At 41.1% G+C, this 25,399-nt stretch overlaps 1 protein-coding gene across 5 annotated transcripts in view; it reads left to right on the forward strand.

Annotated features, from left to right (window-relative positions):
* The window catches only part of zbtb48 (zinc finger and BTB domain containing 48), a 38,262-nt gene that overhangs the window by 12,034 nt on the left and 829 nt on the right, over positions 1-25,399 (forward strand). The window contains exons 4-10 of one of the 5 annotated variants that reach the window (XM_060851920.1): positions 407-499; positions 1,642-1,728; positions 18,743-18,897; positions 20,452-20,588; positions 22,008-22,172; positions 22,824-22,912; positions 23,940-24,226. In XM_060851920.1, coding sequence (XP_060707903.1) covers positions 407-499; positions 1,642-1,728; positions 18,743-18,897; positions 20,452-20,588; positions 22,008-22,172; positions 22,824-22,912; positions 23,940-24,226 — 1,013 coding nt within the window. Of the gene's footprint in view, positions 1-406; positions 500-1,641; positions 1,729-18,742; positions 18,898-20,451; positions 20,589-22,007; positions 22,173-22,823; positions 22,913-23,939; positions 24,645-25,399 lie in introns of those variants that run through there. The other 4 variants (XM_060851918.1, XM_060851921.1, XM_060851922.1 and 1 more) reach the window with 4 other exon arrangements.

Here is a 25,399-nt window from a genome sequence, read left to right on the forward strand (position 1 = left end):
CATTTTTTGTTTCCTCCTCCAGCCCTACATCTCAAACTGTGCTGTAAGGTCTTCAGATTATGGTATCCTGCTCATCCACCAGCTGCAGGGTCGTCACTTCCTGAATCTCTTTCTCACAGAACATTCTCCCTGAACCCCTCGTGTGTAGCTGCTCTTTCCCAACTTTTTATAACCTTATAAAGAGTGTGCTTTTAACTCCATTACCATCATCTCTTGCAGTTCTTCACTTGTTTGGTCTCCACGCTGACCTACAGGGTGTCTTGACAGGGAGCATCTTAATCTGTTGAATAGTGCTGAACAACTGTGTATTGTCAGTACAATCAGAACAAATCCATTGATTGACTAAACCTCTTTTCCTGAAACCAGTGTAATTCTAATCATGGTTTTTTTGCTTTTCTCCCTACAGGTTTACACTTGTCATGAGTGTAGCAAGACATTTAAAGGGCGGACGGAGTTGAGGAACCACCTGGTATCTCACACAGGCGAGATGCCCTTCAAGGTAGGTCCAATGGCTCTGATCAGTTATAGATTGCATCAACTAGTCTCAGCTGGGGTTAGCATTTTGAAGCTACAATTAACTAGATGAGTGAGGGGAAGTTGGGAACAGAAATAGCCCTGAGTTCTCATTCCTGATAAGCAGCATTTATCTATGTCAGGTTTGGCTGTGATATGGCTATTAAGGGTGAGTTACATGGTATATCTAGTTAGGGTGGCTAATTGTTGCTTGTTAAAATAGAGGGCAGCAACAACCATTGTCTGGAGAATGAAGGAAATGAGTAAGTAGGAAATAGAATTGTACAACACAAAAAGAAGCCATCTGGTGCCTCATTGCTGTGACAGCTCTTTAAAACACATTAGTCTCACTCTTTTTCCACTACCTGCAATTTTTACATGTAAAATAAAATTATTATTGAATCTAATTCCACCATCCTTTCAGACAATGCATTCCAGATCACAACATATGCTGCACTTAAAAAAAAATCATATTATTACTGGTTCTTTTGCCAATCTCTTTAAATCTATGCCTTCTGGTTGCCAAGTCTTTTGCAACTGGAAGAAATTTCTCCTCATTTATTAAAACTCCCCTCAGGATTTTTTTATCACTTAACGTCTGAACTCTGAAGAGGAGAACTACAGCTTCTCCAGTTTCTCCACATAACAGAAGTCTCTCATCCTTAGTACCATTCTGATAAATTTCCTCTACACCTATTCAAGACCATGATATCTTTCATAAAGTAATGGTACCTAGAACTAGACACAGTACTCCAGCTGATACTAAGAAGTGTTTTATAGAGGCTTATCATGTAAGGAAAGATGATGGAAGGTCATAAAAAAAGGCAAAACGCTGAAAACATGTAAACAATTTATGCAGGTATAATGCATGAGCAGTACACAATACATAAATATGATTTACAGAGTGTTTATCTAAATGTCAAATACCTGATGTGTTGGTTGTGATAAAAGCATCTCATTTGACTCTAATAGAATTTGCTATGCTTCAAATATCAACACTTTTTTTATATTAGAACAGTTATAGGCACAGAGAGAGTACTAATCTTACACTGTCTAATCAGCAAAAACTTTATTTATTTCTTGTTTACTCTTTGAAATTCTGTTATTTGTATGTTTTAACCTTTTCAGTGCTCCTCATGCCCTCAGCAGTTCATGCAGAAAAAAGACCTGCAAATTCACATGATCAAATGTCATGGAGCTCCAAAACCATACCCGGTGAGTGACTAGAGGCAAGTTATAATATAGTGCGCCTATATTTATGTGGCATCTAAAAGCATACTATACTTTGGTGCACTGATGTTACATATCCAGATCAGTAACAGCTATGTATTCTGTAAGGAGCTCAGGACTGCACCACATAGTAATTAATCATGGATCCCTGTCAGTTCTCTAGATGTTACACTTTGATTTAAGCTAACGTATCTGAGGAAGTTAAAAATCACACAACACCAGGTTATAGTCCAACAGGTTTAATTGGAAGCATGCTAGCTTTCGGAACAACGCTCCTTCATCAGGTGGTCGTGGAGGGCTCAATCCTAACACACAGAATTTATAGCAAAAATTTACAGTGTGATGTAACTGAAATTATACATTGAAAAATTGATTGTTAAGCCTTTCATCTGTTACAATACAGTGATAGTTTCACTTCTTTCATTTGTAAATCACAAAACCTTTTTATAAAAAAGTTGCATTCTTGGCTTAGCTGTTAACAATGGTGATAGCTAGACAATATGTTGAAGGTGTTGGCCCCCTGTGTTCTCTATCTATGCCATGATGTTTAGATTGATTCTAATCTAAAAAGTGAGATAACAGAGTTGTACATAAATTCATGCAGTTTTTGAGCTCAGAGTTCTATACGAATGCAGGCAGTTTTTGACCAAAGTACAATGTGCTTTGCAAGTACAAATTCACCCCACAAAATAAATGTGTGTATGTGGATCATTGTCTGTCTGTGTGTATCTGTCTGGGTTGGGGGCTGTGAGTGTGAGAAAGTGTATGTGTGTGTGTGTAGTGAGTGCAGAGTGTCTTAAGTCTGTGAGGGGGTGCATGCGTGAGTGTGGGAGTGTGTTTGCCTGAAAGGATTTGTGTGGGTGTCTGTGTGCGGGTCTGTGTGTATGGGAGTGCCTGTGTGTGTGTGCCTCCTCTACACACATACACACAGACACACATATAGACGCGCACACAGACACCCACACACACCCTTACAGATACACACACTCCCACACTCTCACATGCACCCTGTCACAGACTTAAGACACTCTGCACTCACTACACACACACACATACACTTTCTCACACTCACAACCCCCAACCCAGACAGACAGACAGACAGACACACACACACAAAGACCCACATGCACACATATATTTTGTGGGGTGAATTTGTACTTGCAGGGTTACATTGTACTTTGCTGAAAAACTGCATGCACTCATGTAGAACTCTGAGCTCAAAAACTGCATGAATTTATGTACAACTCCGTTATCTCACTTTTTAGATTAGAATCAATCTAAACATCATGGCATAGATAGAGAACACAGGGGGCCAACACCTTCAACATATTGTCTAGCTATCACCATTGTTAACAGCTAAGCCAAGAATGCAACTTTTTTTTTAAAAAACGGTTTTGTGATTTACACATGAAAGAAGTGAAAGTATTGTAACAGATGAAAGGCTTAACAGACAATCAATTTTTCAATGTATAATTTCAGTTACATCACACTGTAAATTTTCGCTATAAATTCTGTGTGTTAGGATTGAGCCCTCCACTACCACCTGATGAAGGGGTGTTGCTCCGAAAGCTAGTGTGCTTCCAACTAAACCTGTTGGGTGATATTTAACTTTGTACACTCCAGTCCAACACTGGCATCTCCAAATCATATCTGAGGAAGACAGTGTGCAGAGACAAGATTCTTGAGGACATTTACATCGTTACTTTGGCACTCATTTGTCATTGGGAAATTGACAGAATCCACTATTATGGAGGTGTAGCTGTATATTTAGAAAATTGTAGTGGGATCAGGCAGAGTCAACACATTTTTGAAAGGAAAATAATTTATTAATATTATTTGAAAAAGTAACAAGCAAATAGAATAAAGGGGAACTTGTGAATGTGATGTACTTGGACTTGCAAAAGATATTTGATACAGTCCACATCCAAGGTTACTATTCACAACAAGTGCATCTTGTGTAATGAATAACATATTAACACAGATAAAGGATCGATTAGCTAGCAGGAGGGAGACAGTAGGGATTCATGGTTCTTTTCTCAGGTTGGCAAAGTGTAACGAGTGGAGTACCATAATGACCATGGCTGGGACCTCAATTATTTACAATCTATATCAATGATTTGAATGAAGAGAGTAAATGTATGGTCAATAAATTTGTTGATGGCACCAAAGTAGGTAGGAAAGTGATAAATCAAGAAGCAGTAAAGAAGCTGCAAAGAAATGTAGATAGATAAATGAGTTGGCAAGAAATTAAAGTTAAACCTGGGAAAATATGAACTTTTCCACTTTGAATTTTCCATTCTCCTTGACAATGTACAGTTTTGATGAAGAGAAATTGCAGTACTCTGAGGTAGACAGGGATCTGAGTATTCAGGAACATGAATCACCAAAGCCAGTATACTGGTAGAGCAAGTAGTTAGGAAGGCAAATTAAGTGTTAGCATTTATCGAAAGAGAATGAAATAAAAAGTAGGTGGATTGTACTACATGTGTGTAGGGGTTTGGTCAGACCACATCTAGAGCTATCTGGACATTTAGGAACCGAAGTCCATTCAGCCCATCAAGCCTGCTTCACTATTTAATTAGATCATGGCTGAACATTGATGTCAACATTATCTCCATATCTGTTGGTCAGTAGTCTCCAGAAATCTATTTATTTTTATCATGTGAGTACCTGCAGTCCATTTAATAGAACCACAATACAATGAGGAAGGGAGTTCCAGGATTTTGACTCTACAACACTGAAGGAATGGAGATACATTTCCAAATCAGGAAGGTGAATAGGTTGTATGAGAACTTAGAGGTGTTTCCATTTATTTGCTACCATTGTCCTTTTGAGGTGATATTGGTCAGGAGTTTGTAAATTGCTGTCTAAGGAGCCTTGGGGAATTTCTGCAGCATATCTTAGACCATAAGATATTGGCGTTGAATTAGGCCATTTGGCCTATTGAGTCTGGACTGCCATTTGATCATTGCTTGAAATGTTTCTCAATGCCATTCTATTACCTTCTATCAGGAACCTAGCTATCCCTGTGTTAAATACACTCAGTAACTTTCCTCTGCAGCCATTTGTAGTAATGAGTTCCAGAGATTCACCACCCTCTGACTGGAGAAATTCCTCCTCATCTCAGTTCTAAAGGGTTGTGCCCTCAATTTGAGGTTGTACCCTTGGGTCCTAGTCTCTCCTACTAGTGGAAACGTCATCTCCATGTCCACTCTATCCAGATCTCTCGATAGTCTCTAAGTTTCAGTAAGATCCCTTTCATTCTTCTAAACTCCATCAAGTAAACATCAGGAATCCTCAGTTGCTCCTCCTATGACAAGTCCTTCATTCCTGGGATCGATCATGTAAGCCTCGTCTGGATCCCCTCCAAGGCCAGCAAATCCTTCCTTCGATACGGGGCCCAAAACCGCTCACAATATTCACAATGCATCTGACCAGAGCCTAATACACACTCAGCATCACACCCCCGGTCTTGTATTCTAGCCCTCTCAAAATGAATGCTAACATTAAGCTTACCTTCCTACTGTTAACTGCACCTGCATGTTAACCTTAAGAGAATTCTGAACTAGGGCTCCTAGTCTCTTTTGTGCTTCAGATTTCCAAAGCCTTTCCCTGTTTAGAAAATATTTCCCCTTCTATTCTTCCTATCAAAGTGCATAACCTCACACTTTCCCACATTGTGTTCCATCTGTCACTTCTTTGCCCATTCAACTAACCTGTCCAAGTCCTTCTATAGCCTCTCTACTCCCTCAAGCTATCTTTGTGTCATCTACAAACTTAACAACAATGCTCTTAATTCCTTCGTCCAGATAGTTTAATGTATGATGTGAATTGTTGTGGTCTCAACATTGACCCCTGTGGAACTCCAATAGTCACCAACTGCTATCATGAAAAAGACCCGTTTACCCCCACTCTCTGTATTCTACCAGATCACATCTACTGGTTCTCCTTTAACTCACTTACTCATTATCTCCTCAAAGAATTATAACAGATTTTTCAGATATGACCTCCCTTTGATGAAGCCATGTTAACTCTGTCCTATTTTAACATGCATTTCACAAGGGGGAAGATCTCCATTCAAACATGTTTAATTTTTTTTTGTTCTTATTGTTTGGAAATAGCTTCCTTTTTTATCATACTGTTATGAGTGTATTAGAGAACATTTTCTCTTATTTGAAGGATGTAAGCGACTCAACTATACACTCTGGATGATTGTGGATTAGTTGAATTTTGATGATTATATATTTAAGATCTATTTTTATATTAATGTTTGTGCTTGAAAATTCTGCTTATTTTTGTAAACTTGTCAAAATGTTAAATTCCCAATAAAAATATCTATAAGAACATGCATTTCAAAAGTACTCTGGAATCTCATCCTTAATAATGGACTCTCAAATCTTACCATTGACAGAGATCAGGCTAACAGGCCTATAATTTCCTGTGTTCTACCTCCCTCCCTTCTTAAATAGGGGTGTTACATTCTCCATTTTCCAGTCCTCTGGTAGCCTCTTTGACTCCAGTGCTTCTTGAAAGATTACTAACAATGCCTCCATAATCTCCTCAACTATGTATTGGGGTGTAAGTTTGTCTGATTTATCCATCTTCAGACCTTTCAACTTCCCCACACCTTTTCCTTAGTGATGTCCAGTATACTCACCTGTGTCCCCTGACCATTTTGAAGGTCTGATATGCTTCTGGTGTCTTCCACCATGAAGACTGATGCAGAATACCTATTCAGTAGCTCTGCCATTTTTTTGTTGCCTATTACTACTTTTTCAGTCTCATTTTCCAGTGGACCAATGTCATCTTCTCCCTTTTGTTTAAAAGGTTGTTCTCTGCTAGTTCTTAGCAGCTTCCCATTGATTTTCACCTTTATTGTATGCTTTTCCCTTCACTATAATGTTGTCTCTGCCTTCCCTTGTCAGCTGTTGTTACCTCATCCTAACCTTAGTATATTTCATCTTTCTTGGAATGGATTTCTGCAATTCCTCCCAATTACCCCCAGAAACTTCTGTCATTGCAGCTCTACAGTCTTCCCTGTTAGGCTCCTCTTCCAATTATCCTGACCAACTCCTCCCTCGTGTCTTTGTTATGACCTTTACTCAATTGTAATACTATTAAATCTATTTACAACTTCTCCCTCTCAAACTTCAGGGTGAATTCTATCATATTATGGTTTTTGCCCTCAAGGGGTTCCTTCACCTTAAGCTCCCGAATCAAGTCTGTCTCATTACACATCACCAAATGCAGAATTGCATGTTCCCTTGTAGCCTCTACCACAAACTGCGCCTAAAACCATCATGTAGACATTCTGCAAATTCCTTTCCTTGTGATCGCTATCAACCTGATTTTCCCTGATATGCAAGTCCACTTACATATTGAAGTCCCCCATGGTTATTGTAATAGTGCGTTTCTTACATGCCTTTTTTATTGTCTGATTTATTTTCTGCCCCACATCCTGACTACTGCTAGGAGGCCTGTATGTAACTCCCATCAGAGTCTTTTTTTCCTTCTGCGATTTCTCAACTTTACCCACATTCTGTGCCTTCTGACCCTATAACACTTCAGGCTATTGATCAAATTTAATTTCTTACTAACAAGACAACTCTATCCCTGCCCATCTTTTCAATAGGACTTTTGTCCTTGGATATTTAGTTCCCAACCCTGACCATCTTGCAACAACGTGTCTGTGATGCCTGCAACATTGTACCTGCCAACTTCAATATATGCTTCAAGTTCATATACTTTATTTTTATACTGCACAGAATTAAGTTCACCACCCTCAGTCTTGCATTGACTGCTCATCTTTCATAGTTGTTCCCTTATGTGCTGTACCTGAAATTAGTTTTCTGATTTTTTCCATTACTCTGTCCTATTACTTATTCTGGAAATTTTAATAATCTCTCCTGAGCTCTCCTCCCATTTAATTTTCTCCATAATTTTCCATGCATCACTATTTACTTCAAAGCCCTAGTTGCTAGTTATGTGATTTTGTAGATAGAATACACTGTTGCAACTGAGCATTGCTGCTGGAGGGAGAGACATTTTGTGGAGGTGGTGCTAGTCAAGTGGGCTTATTGGTTCTAGATGATGTCAAGCTTCTTGCATATTGTTGCAGCTGTACTCCTCACCATAATGATTTGTGCTTTGCATATAGTGGACAAACTGCAGGGATTCAGGAGGCAAGTTATTTACTGTAGGATTTCAAGACTCCGATCTGCTCTTGAGGTTACTGTAGAGGCTAGTCCATTTAAGTTTCTAGTCAATTGTAACCCTAAGGATGTTGGTAGTGGGGGAATTCAGTGATGGTATTGCCATTGAAAGTCAAGGGGTAATGGTTAAATTCTCTTTTTGGAGATGGCCATTGCCTGAAACATCTGTAACATAAATGTTACTTGCCAGTTTTCAGCCCAACCATGCTTATTGTCCAATTTTTTTTCTGCATTTGGATGCAGACTGCATCAGTTTCTGCGGAGTGGTACTGAACATTGTGCACTCATTAGCAAACATTCCCAATTCTGACCTTATGATGGAGGGTAGGTCATTGATGAAGCATCTGACAATGGATAGGCCAAGAACATTACCTTGACGAACTTCTGCAGAGATCTTCTGGAGCTGATGTGTAACAACCACAACTATCTTCCATTATCCCAGGTATGACTCCAAACAGTAGCGTTTCCTCATTAATTTCCATTGATCCAGCTTTTCTAGGACTCCTTGATGCCAAAATCAGTCAAATGCAGCCTTGATGTCAACAGCAATCACTCTCACCCCATCTCTGGGATTCAGCTCCTTTGCCCATGATTGCACTAAGCCTGTAATGGGATCAGGAACTGAGTGGCTCTGGCAGACCATCAGTGAGCAGGTTATTGCTAAACGAGTACTACTTGATAGTACTGTTGATAACATCTTCCATTACTTCACCCATTATAACTTTGACAGTCCTCTGGGGTAGAGAATTTCACAGGTTCACCACCCTCTGAGGAAATTCCTTCTCATCTCCAACTTAAGTGGCCTATTGCTTATTCTGTTATGGTGCCCATGGTTCTACACGCATCAGCTAGAGAGACATCTTATTTATATCCATAAGGCCATAAGACATAGGAGTGGAAGTAAGGCCATTCGGCCCATCGAGTCCACTCCGCAATTCAATCATGGCTGATGGGCATTTCAACTCCACTTACCAGCATTCTCCCCGTAGCCCTTAATTCCTTGTGACATCAAGAATTTATTTCTGCCTTGAAGACATTTAGCGTCCCGGCCTCCACTGCACTCTGCGGCAATGAATTCCACAGGTCCACCACTCTCTGGCTGAAGAAATGTCTCCGCATTTCTGTTCTGAATTTACCCCCTCTGATTCTAAGGCTGTGTCCACGGGTCCTAGTCTCCTCGCCTAACGGAAACAATTTCCTAGCGTCCACCCTTTCCAAGCCAAGTATTATCTTTTAAGTTTCTATTAGATTCCCATTAATCTTCTAAACTCCAATGAATACAATCCCAGGATCCTCAGCCATTCCTCGTATGTTAGACCTACCCTTCCAGGGATCATCCGTGTGAATCTCTGCTGGACTCGCTCAGTGCCAGTATGTCCTTCCTGAAGTGTGCGGACCAAAACTGGACACAGTACTCCAAACGGGGCCTAACCAGAGCTTTATAAAGTCTCAGTAGCACAACAGTGCTTTTATATTCCAACCCTCTTGAGATAAATGACAACATTGCATTCGCTTTCTTAATCACGGACTCAACCTGCATGTTTACTTTTAGAGAATCCTCGACTAGTGCTCCCAGATACCTTTGTACTTTGGCTTTACGAATTTTCTCACCGTTTAGAGAGTAGTCCATGCTTGTATTCTTTTTCCCAAAATGCAAGACCTCGCATTTGCTCACATTGAATTCCATCAGCCATTTCCTGGACCACTCTCCCAAACTGTTTAGATCCTTCTGCAGCCTCCCCACTTCCTCAGTACTACCTGCCTGTCCACCTAACTTTGTATCATCGGCAAACTTCGCTAGAATGCCCCCAGTCCCTTCATCCAGATCATTAATATATAATGTGAACAGCTGCAGCCCCAACACTGAACCCTGCGGGACACCGCTTATCACCGGCTGCCATTCCGAAAAAGAACCTTTTATCCCAAGTCTCTGCCTCCTGTCAGACAGCCAATCCTCAATCCATTCACCTTCAACACCATGGGCCCTCGCCTTGCTCAGCAGCCTCCCGTGTGGCACCTTATCAAAGGCCTTTTGGAAGTGTAGATAGACCACATCCACTGGGTTTCCCTGGTCTAACCTACTAGTCACCTCTTCAAAGAATTCCAACAGGTTTGTCAGGCACGACCTCCCCTTACTAAATCCATGTTGACTTGTTCTAATCCAACTCTGCTCTTCCAAGAATTTAGAAACCTCGTCCTTAATGATGGATTCTAGAATTTTACCAACAACTGAGGTTAGGCTAATTGGCCTATAATTTTTCATCTTTTGTCTTGATCCTTTCTTGAACAAGGGGGTTACAAAAGTGATCTTTCAATCATCCGGGACTTTCCCTGACTCCAGTGACTATTGAAAGATCTCAACCAATGCCTCCGCTATTTCCTGAGCCACCTCCCTCAGAACTCTAAGATGTATCCCATCAGGGCCAGGAGATTTATCAATTTTAAGATCTTTTAGCTTTTGTAGCACTTTCTCTTTTGTAATGGCAACCATACTCAACTCAGCCCCCTGACTTCCTTTAATTGTTGGGATATTACTCATGTCTTCCACTGTGAAGACTGACGCAAAGTACTTGTTGAGTTCTCCTGCTATTTCCTTATCTCCTATCACTAGGCTTCCAGCATCAGTTTGAAGTTGCCCAATGTCTACTTTTGCCTGTCGTTTGTTTCTTATGTATTGAAAGAAACTTTTACTATCATTTCTAATATTACTGGCTGGCCTACCTTCATATTTGATCCTCTCCTTCCTTATTTCTCTCTTTGTTATCCTCTGTTTGTTTTTGTAGCCTTCCCAATCTTCTGATTTCCCACTGCTCTTGGCCACTTTATAGGATCTCTCTTTTTCTTTAATAAATTTCCTGACTTCCTTTGTCAGCCATGGCTGTCTAATCCCTCCCCGGATAATCTTTCGTTTCTTGGGGATGAACCTCTGTACAGTGTCCTCAATTATACCCACAAACTCCTGCCATTTTTGCTGTACTGTCTTCCCCGCTAGGCTCTGCTTCCAGTCTATTTTCGTCAGTTCCTCTCTCATGCCCTCATAATTACCTTTATTTAACTGTAACACCATTACATCTGATTTTGCCTTCTCTCTTTCAAACTGCAGACTGATCTCTACCATATTATGATCACTGCTTCCTAAGTGTTCCCTTACTTTAAGATTTTTTATAAAGTCTGATTCATTACATAGCACTAGGTGCAGAATAGCCTGCTCCCTTCTGGGCTCCATGACAAGCTGTTCCAAAAAGCCATCCTGTAAGCATTCCTTGAATTCCCTTTCTTTGGATCCACTGGCAACATTATTTACCCAGTCCACCTGCATATTGAAGTCTCCCATGATCATCGTGACCTTGCCTTTCTGACAAGCCTTCTCTATTTCCCGGTACATGTTGCGCCCCTAGTCCTGACCACTGTTAGGAGGTCTGTACATAGCTCCCATTATGGTTTTTTTTGCCTTTGTGGCTCCTCAATTCCACCCACACAGACTCCACATCATCCGACGCTATGTCATTCAGTGCCATAGATTTAATTTTGTTCTTAACTAACAAGGCCACCCCGCCCCCTCTGCCCACCTCCCTGTCTTTTCAATAAGTTGAAAATCCTTGGATGTTTAACTGCCAGTCCTGACCCCCCCTGTAACCATATCTGTGATGCCTACCACATCATAATCATTCATGATGATCTGTGCCATTAGTTCATCTGCTTTGTTACAAATACTACGAGCATTCAGGTAAAGTACCTTAAAGCTAACTTTCTTATCATTAGAGATATTGGAAGTCATAAGATGTCCTAAGTTATCCTTCCTTTGTGCTGCACTCCCAGTCTGCCTCGAGTTTAAATCCTGTTGCTTATCTTTCCATTTAACTCCATACTCCCTGTCGCTTTCACTTTCCCTTCCCCCCCAACTCAGAAGTTTAAAGTCCTACTGACCACCCTATTTATCCTCAGGTTCAGGTGGAGACCGTCCCAACGGTACAGATTCCCCCCCCCGTTCCAAAACTGATGCCAATGCCCCATGAAGTGGAATCCCTCTTTCCCACACCAATTCCTTAGCCACATGTTTACTTCCCTAGTTTTCTTATCCTTATGCCAATTGGCACGTGGCTCAGACAGTAATCCGGAGATTATGACCCTTGAGGACCTGTCCTTCAATTTCCTTCCTAGTGCTTGATAATCCCCAAACAGGTCCTCCACCCTAGCTTTGCCTATGTAACCATGTAAGAGTGTTGCAAGTTTCAATGAGATCACCTCTCATTCTCCAAGGTTCTATTCAATCAGAACAAGAAATCTTGGAATAGGTTTCTACTTTCCAGGAGGAAAAGTTAAGGGAATATGGAATAAAAATGAGTGTAAGATTAATACTGTAGTGATTGTAATGAAGCCAGCCAGATGGACCTCATAGAATGAGAGTTCCCTGATTGGGGCTGTTAACCTGGTCCAATCAGGGAGCTGTGGCTGACAGACATAAACAGGAGGGTACTGGATCAGTGCCAAGGACTGTAAGGCTGACTTGGTGACAGGATACCGGCTCTGTGGAGTTATTTCTCTGATTGTTCTTTCTGTTTTCATTACTGAGAAAATGGACATGGTCAAATGGGATTTCAAACTTGTCAACCAGCAACAGGCTCCTAACAGACAGTGAGGTCCAGGGCTCAGCAATGAAAGGAAAGATCAGCAGCGTAACAAAAAACATAAACAGGAGTGTCAGCGCTTTGTCCTCTTTGAAAGGTAGCTCTGAGGAAGCCGGACCAGTGTCAAGTGCTATGCACGTGTAAATAAAGGGTGACTTGGTGAGGGATACTGGTCTCTGGAGTTATTTCAGTGGTGATGAGAGGAAAAAAGAAGCTCCTGACGAAATTTGTTTGCAACAGTCATCTTTCAGTTGGGGTAAACACTTCTGGCATCATGCTGTTACTTGGGAAGCTCAGCAAGTTCAGTCCTGCTGAAGACTAGGCTCAATATATAGAAAGAATGTGTTATTTTTTTTCAGACAAGTGTCATTGGGCAGATGAAATGCAACAAGTAATTCTCCTGACACCTTGTGGACACGCAGCTTTTTCATTTATTAGAAGCCTAGTGTTTCCTGCGGCACCCGACATGAAAATCTTTCAAGAATTGACGGATTTAGTTAAAAAATATTATGACCCCAAGTCTCCTCTAATCCTGAGACTATTCCATGGCATCAGGTTGAACCTTGTGGTGAAGTCTCAATCTAAGTGCATACAATTACAAGTTGGAACAATTTGCAGATGCTTCGAGCCATCTCCTGCTGGCAGATACACCACTGGCGGTACCACTATTAGAAGAGTCCTTTATGGTTTTGAAACTTTCTGGACACTGCTGACAATATCAGACAGTGGACGCAAAAAGATGCAGTCCCGGCAAAACTAAAATAGCTGGTGGTGATGGGCGAAACAAAAGGGCCCTCACAACCAAAACTGAAATCTTTCTGGATCCAGTCAGACCAGAACACTGTAGAGGAGAGCATTTTATTATGGGGACCAAGAGTGATTGTCCTAAGCAAAGGTCCCGGCCATCCAGGGGTGTCCAAAATGAAAACATTGATGAGAGGCTTTGTCTGGTAGCCAGGATTGGTTGCAAACATAGGCGCATTGGTGGGGCAGTGCCCACAAGGACAAAAATTGCCACCAGCAACACCCCTTCTTTCGTGGGAATGGCTGGGTAAACCCTGGACTCAGTTACATGTCGACAATGCCAGCCTTTTCTTGGGTTCAATGTTCTTAGTAATTCTGTATGCCCACTTAAAGTGGTTGACGTGCATAGAGTTAATTCATCAAACACGGTGACCATGATAGAAATCACTTACCAGCAGGGAATTTGAGTATTTCCTAAAGTCGAATGGGATCCATTGTCTAAGGGTCTGGCACAAAGAGCAGTCCAAACTTTGAAGGCAGGCTTAAAGAAACAGCCTACAGCTTCAACTGATACCAAACTGTCCTGTTTCCTACTTGATTATCAGGGCACGCCTCATGCAACTACAGGGATAGCAGAGTTGCTAATGGGGATGAGAATCCACGCCAGATTAAATCTGATCTTCCCAGACCTGGGAGGGGGCTGAAACAGTATCAGAGGCGTCAATGCCAGGCACTAGACTATAACTGAGAGGGACATTTTATTTCAGAGGACAAAGTTTGATGCCGAAACCACAGAAATGGCCCTGAAAGTGTCAGAGGCATGTTTGACACAAGGTCAGGTGCAACAGTAGTACTCTCGCAGATTCACCAAGTTTAAGGGCATTTAAATGGTCCATGGACAGGCATATAGACAAGAATGGAATAGCATAGGTTAAATAGGCTTCTGATTGGTTTCAAAGGTTGGCACAACATCGAGAGTCTAAGGTCCTGTTCTATGTCAGGTACAAAGTTCAGGTAGGTGAGGCAGTCCTGTCCAAGCACATGAAAACTGCAAACTCACGAACTGGGGAGAAGCAAAACACACTCGGCCCCTCAGAAGAGTCAGAAAGACTGTCGGAACCTGTGGTTTCTCCCCCTCCATCCACTGAAGAAACCTCTGCGTTTGAGATGGATACATCAGGTGTCATAGCCTTGATACCTTTGCCACCTGAAGAGGATAAAGTTCTTCCAGGCTGAAGAAGCGGATTGTGATCCAGTACACACTGCCCTTATCTGCTGCTGAGTCAGAGGAACTAGACGTGGTGCAAAAATGCCCAGAAGCTATAAACAAAATAATAGGCCTATGTCCCAGGTCTTAGAGGGGTAGGGATGTAGTAATTGTAACGATATCAGCCAAGTGGACCTCATAGGACGAGTTCTCTGATTGGGGCTGTTAATCTGGTCCAATAAGGGAGCCCTGGCTGACGGATAAGAACAGGAGTACCAGACTTTCTATGCAGTGAGGAAGGTAGACTTGGTGAGGGGATACTGCCCTCTGTGAACCTATTTTAGATAGTGTTTTTAAAATTATATTTCATATTATAAAAATAAAAGTGTAAATAATAGAATCTAGAGTCATTAATTTATAAATTGTCAAATATGATATTAATGACAGGATTGGTGATGTGTTGCTGCTGGAGTCAGAAGGGCACTTACACCCCTCAATAGGTAATTCAAAATTGGTCTGGGCTAGGGAACAGTGGAGTGTTACTGTGGGTGAGGCATGTATAAGGTGCCAAAGGTTACAATTGACAACCCTCAGCCCCTGCAATTTTCCAACAGTTATGAGGCTCTTGCAAGCTATGCAGACAAGAATGTGGACCACGTGGAACATTAGTGAATTGACCACAGCACCTTTGTGCAGGGAGCCTTTCAAGTGGGGGGAGGAAATGGGAGCATAGCCATGTTAAGAGACAGTATAATTGGGGAGAAAAGCAGAAATCATTTGAAAAACTCAGCAGCTGTGGCAGCATCCGTGAGAAGAAACGAGAGTCAACATTTCGGGTCTGGCAAACCCTCCTCAAAACTGGTAGCTAGGAAAATGTCAGTCTCCATGCAGAAGACAGGGTGGGTAGAGAGGGCAAGGAGTTAACTATTGGTGGGGATAGAGCCCAAACAGTTAGACAGATGAAGGATTGGACAACGATATGGCTAGGAGTGTGAATGTTAGCTTCCAGTTGCCTGCCATTTTAACATATCACTCTGTTCCCTGGCCAACATCTGTGTCAGGCTCGCTGCAGTATTCCAGTGAAGCTCAGCGTAAACTGGAAGAACAAGACCTCATTTTCCATTTAGGGACCTTGTAGCCCTCTGGACTCTATATTGAATTCAATAATTTTAGGGCTTCAACTCTCCCATATCCTTATCCCAATCCCCACACACCAAGTCTTGTTACCACATTGACTGCCATTGCACACTGCCCGTTGTTAGCCACTAACAGAATCGATTAACAGCTATTCACTCTCCTCACCAGATCATTATTCACTCCTTTGTCTAGCAAACTGTTCTTATCTCTCTTTTGGCTCTATTCTCACCTCTCATCTTGACCTTAAGCTTACCCCCCACCACGTTGTCTGTACATAAACCGACACCCTCCCAGAAACAATTAGTTTGAAGGAAGGGTCACTAAAAATGCCAACTCCTGCCTCTCTTCACAAATGCTGCCAGACCTGCTGAGCCCTTCCAGAAACTTCTGTTTTTGTTTCTGATTTACAGCATCCGCAGTTCTTTAAGTTTTTATTTAGTTTAATTAGGGAGTTAGATACAGTTCTTGCAGTCGTGAGCAGGAGTTCCAAAGTGTGTATTGCCTACTTGGTGCCAGGGTTCAGGACATCTCCTCAAGGCAAGAGAAGAATGTAGTGTGGGATGAGAGGGATTACAGTTGTCATCATCCACATTGTTATCAGCGACATTTCTATTGAGATTCTTCTGAAAAGATTTTGAATAGTTAGGAGCTAAGTTAAAAACCAGAGCTTTCAAAGGTAATAATGTCTAGATTACTATCTAAGGCACAGATAGTCTGGCATAGGACAAATTAAGTCAAGGAGTTAAATACATGATTCAAAGATTGGACTAGTAGAATGGGTTTCAGTTCATGGGGTACTGGGCTAGAAGCAAGTGTTGCAGGATTGGAAAGTTTTAAAAATCATCAAAAGACAACTGAAACAAAGTAAAAAGAGGGAGAATATAAACTGAGGGTGGCCTTGTAAGTAATATCAAGATGGACAGTGAGAGCTTTTTTAAATAAACAAAAAGGGAGAAAGAGGCCAGAAGTAACCCAAGCCTTTAACAATGAAGCTGGGAAATAATAATGGGGCGCCAGGAAATAACAGAGGAGTTGAATAAATACTTAGGTGTCTCCCACTGTGAAGACAGATGCTAATAATATTCTAATATTACTAAAGAATCAAAGAGCAAAAGGAGCAGAGGAAATAAATACAATAACTATTACTGGGGAAAATGTGTTAGGGAAACTGATGAAGCTAAAGATTGGTATCTTCCCTGGACCTGATGGGATGCATCCTAGAATATTAAAAGAAAACAAGGAGCAGGAGTAGGCAATTCAACCACTTGAGTCTGTACCACCATTCAATACAATCATCACCTCGGCTTCAACTCCACTTTCCTGCCTACTACCCATAAATTAAAAATCTGTCCACCTCCTTAAATTTACTCAATGTCCCAGTATCCATTGTGCATTGGGAATTCCACAGATTCACACCCTTTGAGAAAAGTAATTTCTCCTCATGTCGGTTTTAAATCTGCTACTCCTGATCCTAAAACAATGATCTCTTGTTCTAGATTGCCCACAAAAGAAAACATCTTCTCTATTTTAAAAAACACACAACATCAGGTTATAGTCTAACAGGTTTAATTGGAAGCACACTAGCTTTCGGAGCGACGCTCCTTCATCAGGTGATAGTGGAGGGCTCGATCGTAACACAGAATTTATAGCAATAATTTTTGCTATAAATTCTGTGTTACAATCGAGCCCTCCACTATCACCTGATGAAGGAGCGTCGCTCCAAAAGTTAGTGTGTTTCCAATTAAACCTGTTGGACTATAACCTGGTGTTGTGTGTTTTTTAACTTTGTACACCCCAGTCCGACACTGGCATCTCCAAATCACAACTTTATTTTGACATTGTCAGTCGCCTTTAGCATCTTATATACCTCAATTAGATCTCTCAATCTTCTGAAATTAGCTAAAGAGTTAGTGTATGCACCAGTGATCTTCTAAGAATCCTTAGATTTTGGAAAAGAGCCCTAAGGATTGGAACACTGCCAATGTAACATCCCTATTCAAAAAAGGAAACAAACAAAACTGGAAACGATAGGCTAGTCAGTGAAATGTCTGTTATTGGAAAAATGTTAATGTCTGTTACAAAGGATGTGATAGCAGAACAGTTAAGACGTACACAATATGAGAAAGCAGAGTCAGCATGGCTTCACAAAGGGGAAATCATGTGTGACATATTTATTAGAATTCTTTAAGGAGATAATGTGCAAGGTAAAGGGTATATAGTGAATGAAACATAATTAAGGCAGAATTTGACAAGGTACTGGATGCCGATCTCCTAATAAACACTATAGCCCATGATATTGGAGGTAGTATATTAACATGGACAGAGAATTAGCTAACTAATAGAAGACAGGGTTGGTTCAGTGCGGCATTTTCAGGATGGCAACTCCAACTAGTAAAGTGTCAGAGATTAGCACTGGGGTCACAACTATTTAGATATGTATTAGTGAATTGGATGAGGAATGTGAACATACAATAGCTAAGTTTAGAGATGACTTAAAAATACATGGGAAAGCAAGTGGTGAGGGTGACACAGATTCTACAGACAAATATAGTCAGACTATCTGAGTGGGCAAAAACTTGGCAGATGGAATACAATGTGGGGAAAATGTGAGATTCTTAAGAATCGAGGGGCTGAACATCTTTTAAATGCAGAAAGATTGCAGAAAGCTGCAGTACTGTGGGATTTTAGTTTCTCATGCATCACAAAAGGCTAGCATACAAATTCAGTGGGTAATAGGGAGGCAAGTGGAATGTTGCCATTATTCAAAGGGATATTGTGTAAAGATAGGGAAGTCTTACTAAAACGATACAAGGCACTGTTCAGACACTGAGAATACTGAGATCAGAGGGCCAAAATTGATCAAAGAAATACATGGTCTAGAGAAAGTACACGAGGTTGTTTCAGGACAGATTTTTTTAAACTGGTGAAGGTTATGGGGAAAAGGCAGGATTGTAGAGTTTGAGGATTATCAGATTAGCCACAATCTTATCAAATCACTGATCAGGCCTCCTTCTGCTCTTGTATCTTATCCTCTTAAAACAATTAATGTGTAGCATGTTTCTTGTTCGCAGTGCTCCACTTGCTCCAAATGTTTCCTCACTCGCAGTGACCTGCATGTGCACGAACTGTCCAGGCACCAGAGGGAGAAGCTGTTTGTGTGCGAGGAATGTGGTCACAGAGCTTCCACTCGTCATGGTCTGCAGTTGCACATAAAATCCAAGCACAGGTACATTCCTGAGCATTCTCCTTAATATACTGAGGCAGTAACAGAAAGACACATTGCTCACACGTAGTGCAAGCACAACTCCTTTTGTTTTGGCAACAATTAAAAATCAAAATGATGAATGTTTAGTGTTGAAATCCACATGTACAGAGAAATTCGTAGTTTGTTCAATCGGAATTGTCACAAACTACCAAAGCTAATCTCTTAATTGAAATTGGGTCATTTGAAGAGGAGGGATAGAGGGAGGGTGTTTATAGGGCAGTTGGACATAGGAGTACAGAGATCTTAGCTTTGGGGAAATCCCGTATCAAAATAATTATGAATGGATTATGGAAGGAGAGAATGTGAACAAAATGGCCTTTTCCAAATGCAAACTTACTTCCACTGAGTTCAAATTAGTTGCTTTGTGTTCAAACAAGTTTGGATGAGTTACGACTGTGCTTACTCATTCACATGCACTCTAATTCACTCACCCCAAAATCAAGTAACTGGCTGATATCCCATAGCCTGTGGAGAAGGTACAGTCTAATCTGCTGCACCCATATTGCTAGATTCTCTATTCCATATGATGGAGCAGCAGTCATAAACCAAATGGTCAATAGGTTCAGACAATATCTGCATTCCTCAGTTTGATATTTTTGATGGTAATTCAATTCCCTTTTGAAAACAATATTTGAGATTTTTCAAGAGACTGATATTTCAATTTCTGTTTGAAGAATTGGTGCTTTGATAGAGGAGTGTCTGGAACACAGTATCGCTGACAAAGACATTGCAATGATTAATACTGACAGAATTATGTAGAATTGCCAGAATATAGTTAAACATTTTGACAAAGTTCTTAAAATATATAACTTGGCTTTAAGATAATTGACCAAAGAAGCAGATGGGAGATGAGATTTCTTTTCATGGCAACTTATTCTGATCTGGAATACATTTCCTGAAAGGATGTTGGAAACAGATTAAATAAAAACTTTCAAAAGGGAATGCATACCTATAAGGAAACAGCAAGGATTTTGAAATATGTGTCCAGTTAGTTCCAAGTGATGGGCCAAATGGCTGCAAATTTCTATGAATTGTTACTGGTGGAATTGAAGGGCTTAGTTCCTTCATTTCATCTTCACAAATAGGAGGATCAGTTCCCTACCTTTATATTGAAGTGTTTTTTTGTTTAAGTACAGAAACAGTTATTTGAGAAATGGGTAAATTTGTATTAAGGATGCTATTTATATAGGGCACCTCTCTCGTACTGTAATAATCTTTGAGTTATCAATACAGGTGGTGACTTTCCTGTTGGGGCATAATATTGACCAATCTCATTTTTTTTCTCTTTAAAATTTGCCTTTCAAAACCAGAGAACTTCTCCAAAGTGATTTATGGCCCTCAAAGGACTTTTGTCACCATTTTAATTAGAAAGAGGGCAGTTAATTTGCACGCAGCAAACTCCCACAAACAGCAACATGACCAGAGTCTGTTCTGGTGATACTGGTTCAGATTGGAAAGAACATTTAATGTGGGGTGGGAACAGGAGTGACGCTCACTTTTGTACCTCTGTTTTAGGAATGAGCGGCCCTATGTTTGTGAATTCTGCAACAGAGGATTTACGCAGAAGGGGAACCTGAATGTCCATCGACGGACACACACGGGCGAGAAGCCCTTCCAGTGCCATTTATGTGGGAAAACTTTCAGGATTCAAGGTGAGCAGTTGCCTCCTGATTCAAATGGAGCTTGGCCATTTGATTATTTACAACTCCCCAACAGAGGGAATTATGCAAATTCCTCTTAGCAATGATAGCGATGGCAAACTGATCAACTGGCTCTGCACTAATACCATACAGTGTAGCCATGCAAACCTGTGCAGTGTTTTCTGGCCTCTGTTCAGCATCGGGGACCACGTGTGGGGATGGGAGACAGTTTTAGATTAGATTAGATTACTTACAGTGTGGAAACAGGCCCTTCGGCCCAACAAGTCCACACCGACCCGCCGAAGCGCAACCCACCCATACCCCTACATTTACCCCTTACCTAACACTACGGGCAATTTAGCATGGCCAATTCACCTGACCCGCACATCTTTGTGACTGTGGGAGGAAACCGGAGCACCCGGAGGAAACCCACGCAGACACGGGGAGAACGTGCAAACTCCACACAGTCAGTCACCTGAGTTGGGAATTGAACCCGGGTCTCAGGTGCTGAGAGGCAGTAGTGCTAACCACTGTGCCACCACGCCGCCCACGGTGTTGGCAGGAGTTGGCTAATATTCCTGGGATTGGGAGAGAAATGTAGACAACTACAGTTATCCAGCAACCCTCTGCTGATGCAATCTAGACAGGGTAGTAACACCTTCCACAGTAGAGCTAATAATATTAGGTGATATTGTTTAAAAATGACCATGAAGGTGTCAATCATAACTTTAAAATCTGAGCTCCAGTAATCTCCTTTATTCAAGAATAAGCAGGAGTATACCATTCAGCCCAGAGTCCACTCAAATATTCAATAAAATTACAGCTGATAGTGATCTCAACACCTGTCTGTTCCTCAATCCTGGACTCTCATTGAATGAGAATAGGTACAGTTTTGAATACATTCAAAAACTCTCTGCTGTGGAAAAGAATTCCACAGATTACACACAAGCAGGTGAGCAATAAAAGTAAAAATCAAAAGCAGTATAAAAACATGTGAGAAAACAACAGTGAGATTGACAGAGTCAAACTACAGACAGACATGGTCTGTCCAATTGTGGCAATGTGATTCCACTTCCCCACATTTGTCACTCTTAACTGCCCTCTGAAGTGGTTCAAAAAGAAGTCTCATCTCCACTGTCTCAGGGCAACTAGTGATGGCTAATAAGTGTCAGTTTTGCCAACAATGCACACAGATAAATGAATAACATTAAATCAACAGATTAAATTTTAAAAGCAGGACAGAAGGTGAAATTGACTGATCTTGTCAGGTTGTTGCCTGAAAATGAGGGCTTTGCCAAAGGTGAAGTGATAGTTATGGAGTTTGATTTCACTGGCCAGCATTAAGCAGAAAACACTCAGCTCAGTTATGCAGCTGATAGGTAAAGCATGAGATAGGTATATCTTCAGGCTGTATTTTGATTTTTGTTCCAGCAAGCTTGGACAAACACAACAGAACTCATACGGGTGAACGGCCATTCAGCTGTCAGGTCTGTAGCCAGACCTTTACAGAGAGAGGTCCTCTCCATCGTCACATGGCCAGCAAGCATCAGGAAGGGCGGCCACATTACTGTGATATCTGTGGCAAAACCTTTAAAGGTAATGTTTCATATACAATATGGTACGGCAATATTTTATTTCTCCAGCCTTTCCTAATGAGCTGTAATAACTTCACTCCATCAGTGGAAATAACCTCGAATACAGAGTGGCTGGTATTAATACTATCGCACTATATTTAGATTTGCAAACCGGGTGGCTACTTTTTTTGCATTTCTTTTCTTACCCCCGTCAACTTGACAAACTCTTCCACAGTTGCGGACAAGTGATTCTTGCTGAAACTGCACTTTTGAATGTTGCAGGAGGAACAGCTGTAAACAGTCTCCCAGCCACTGAGAGATTCCTCAGCCTCACACTCAAACTCACCTTCCAATTCGGTTCAGTTTGGGATGGATAGATTTTTTGGTCTCTCAGGGAATTAAGGGATATGAGAAGTGGACAGGAAAGTGGAGCTGATACTTCAAAGAACACAAAATAAAGCAGAACTGATCAAGTCCAAGAACGACCTGCTATACAGGAGCGTACCTGGCTTCTGTAGAACTCTACCTGAAGCAAAGTCATCCCACTTCAAGGGAGGATGTGGCCAGGGTGGGGGGTGGGAATGGTGGTGAACATTTGAGGAATTGGGAAGACAGCATTTGGGTCAATGCAGTCACTAATTGTAACTATAATTAATCTGTTCCTTCATTTCAGCCATTGATCAGTTGCGTGTACATGTGGGGAGGCACAAAGGGGTGAGGAAATTTGAGTGCAGTGAATGTGGCTATAAATTTACTCGACAGGTGAGACCCTTCATCAATTTTTTTTTAAGTTATGAAATTTGCATTTTAGCTCTGCAAGTACGACTGAGATCAGCTAGAGGTTGAGGTATTGAGGGAAAGAGAGAGGAGTAATGCCAGCCAAATAAATCTGCAAACTACAATGACTCACCATAGGGAGTTGTGAATGACAGAGTAATTTATGGAAAATCTAGATCAAAAAGGAGAAAATTTTGCTGATAGATTGTGATATGGGACAGGAGTCAGCTCACGTGAAACACAAACACCAGTAAGGACTGATTAAGTTGAACAGCCTTTCGTTGTTCGACAACTTATAAATCTCAGGACCCCTTTAGAACAGCTCACAATAAAGAGTCACCAAGCAGCAACTTTAAAATGACTAGTTATGATGAATGTGACAGAAGAATGTCTTCCCACCTCCCCCCCCAAAAACATAGATCTTAAAAAATGCTAAACAGGAAGACAGGCAGGCCAGGTCTCAGAAAATAGGATTATTTTAGGGCAGCAACTTTATCAGAATTCCTATGTTTTTAATTGCCGGTTATGGTTGTTCTTCTGTGACTTTGATATTCCTAATAAGCCACTTAACTTCAGCTCCTGCCTCTCATCATGCTTCACAGCTACTAATTCTGTCTAAGGCAGAGTCGGACCACTCACAATATAGTGTTTAAATCCATCCATTTCCCCCGCTCAAATACTTTCCAGTTCTACAATGCTCAGAACTTTGTTATCCAGTCCAGCCTTTGTCAGTTTCCAAGTTACTTTGTCTCATTGTTGGCAATGGAGCCTTCAGCTGTATTGGAAGAAAGCTGTGGCATTCCCTGTCCAAATGTCTCCGTCTTGTGAAATGCTCCTCAAAACCTACCACTTTAATCAAGCTTTTGGTCAATTGCCCTGATATCTCCTTATGCAGCTGTATGACAGCCTTGGTTTAGAAACACTACTGTGAGACTCTTAGAACCTTTTCAAGTAAAAGCAAATTTCTGTTGACACTCTACTCAGCACTGATGTGTGTTTTGTTCAAATGCAGGCTCACTTGAGGCGACACATGGAGATTCATGGACGGGTAGAAAACTACAACCCCCGTCAGCGAAGGTTACGCAACCTGATCATCACAGATGAGAAAGAGGAAGGTGCAGAGAGTGACACAAACACAGGAACATGCACAACCAGCCTATCAGACCAGGTCCTATCCACCACAGCCATAAAGACTAATCCGTGCACAGAAACTCCAGAACTTTTACCTCATAGGTTCACAGGCATTGGAAGTTATCAATTGCAAGAGAATGTAGAGCTGGCCATTGGTATGACAGACATGTACGTTGAAGAGGTCACCATAGTCAAGATATAAAAAGAACCTATTGCCTGAAGACGGGGTCAGAACCTCAAAACAAATAATTGACGCTTACTTTGTAAAATATGTAAAATAAAATGGAGTTTCTAAGTAGTCACTGATCAACACAATCTTCCCTGTACATTTTGTCCACTCACCCCAACAATTCAGTATGTCACCCAGACTTGTACAGTATAGTAAAGAGGGAGTACTGCCTTTTCAAAGTACCATTTATCAGATGAAACATTAACTCAGACACTCAGGGATTTTCAGAATACTGTGTCATTGTTTGAAGACAAGCAGGGGTGTTCTTTCTCGTTCTCACCCCTAGCCCCTGTTCAACCAACATTTCAAAGTGCACATAGCTGCTCATTTAACAAATCATGCAATATTGTTTTGTAAAAAGACAAAGTTGAATTTTCAAAAAGTGCCTTTCATGTCTTCAGGACATTCCAAAGCACTTCAAATATTTGCTTCCCTTCAACAGTGATTTAATTTGAATCATCCAATGTGCACAAGATCCCACAAATTGCAGTGTGTTAATTACCTTTAAAAATTTTTAAATGGGATGTGGATGTGACAGGTAAGACGAGCTTTTGTTATGTCAATAATTACCAGAAAGTGCAAGTGTACTGACAGATTTCCCTTTGAAATGGTGCTATCTACAATGAAGAATCCTTGTGTTGGACAAGACATCAACCAATGCAGAAAGTTAGCTTTTTCTCCTTATTCCCATACAATGTCTACACTGGAAAAGTACTCCATGGAGACAAGCAGTCTCGTTTTTGACTGGTCTGGCTTACACACTGATCTGTTTCCCTTCAGTGGGTTCGCAAGCCTTTCAGTTCAAAAATAAATTAGGGACAGGTGAGGAATTCTGGATGTGGGCATTGCTGGCAAGGCCAATGAAAGAAAAAAAACAAAACAAAAATTCAGCTAAGATGGCTTAACCATGCTGACCTTGTGGGTGTCACTGCCATCTACTGGTCACAAACTCAACCTGCAAAACAATAATGCAGAAAGAATGCATTAGAAACATGAAATCTTGGATATCCTTAAGTCTGGTAGAAGTTAATTCTCATCTCTTCATAGATGCTATTTTTGATTACTAACAAAAAAAAATTGCAAGAATAGAACTTTAAGATGAATATTGCTGG

Source organism: Hemiscyllium ocellatum, chromosome 37, assembly GCF_020745735.1.
Source record: "Hemiscyllium ocellatum isolate sHemOce1 chromosome 37, sHemOce1.pat.X.cur, whole genome shotgun sequence".
Classification (NCBI taxonomy): Eukaryota; Metazoa; Chordata; class Chondrichthyes; order Orectolobiformes; family Hemiscylliidae; genus Hemiscyllium; species Hemiscyllium ocellatum.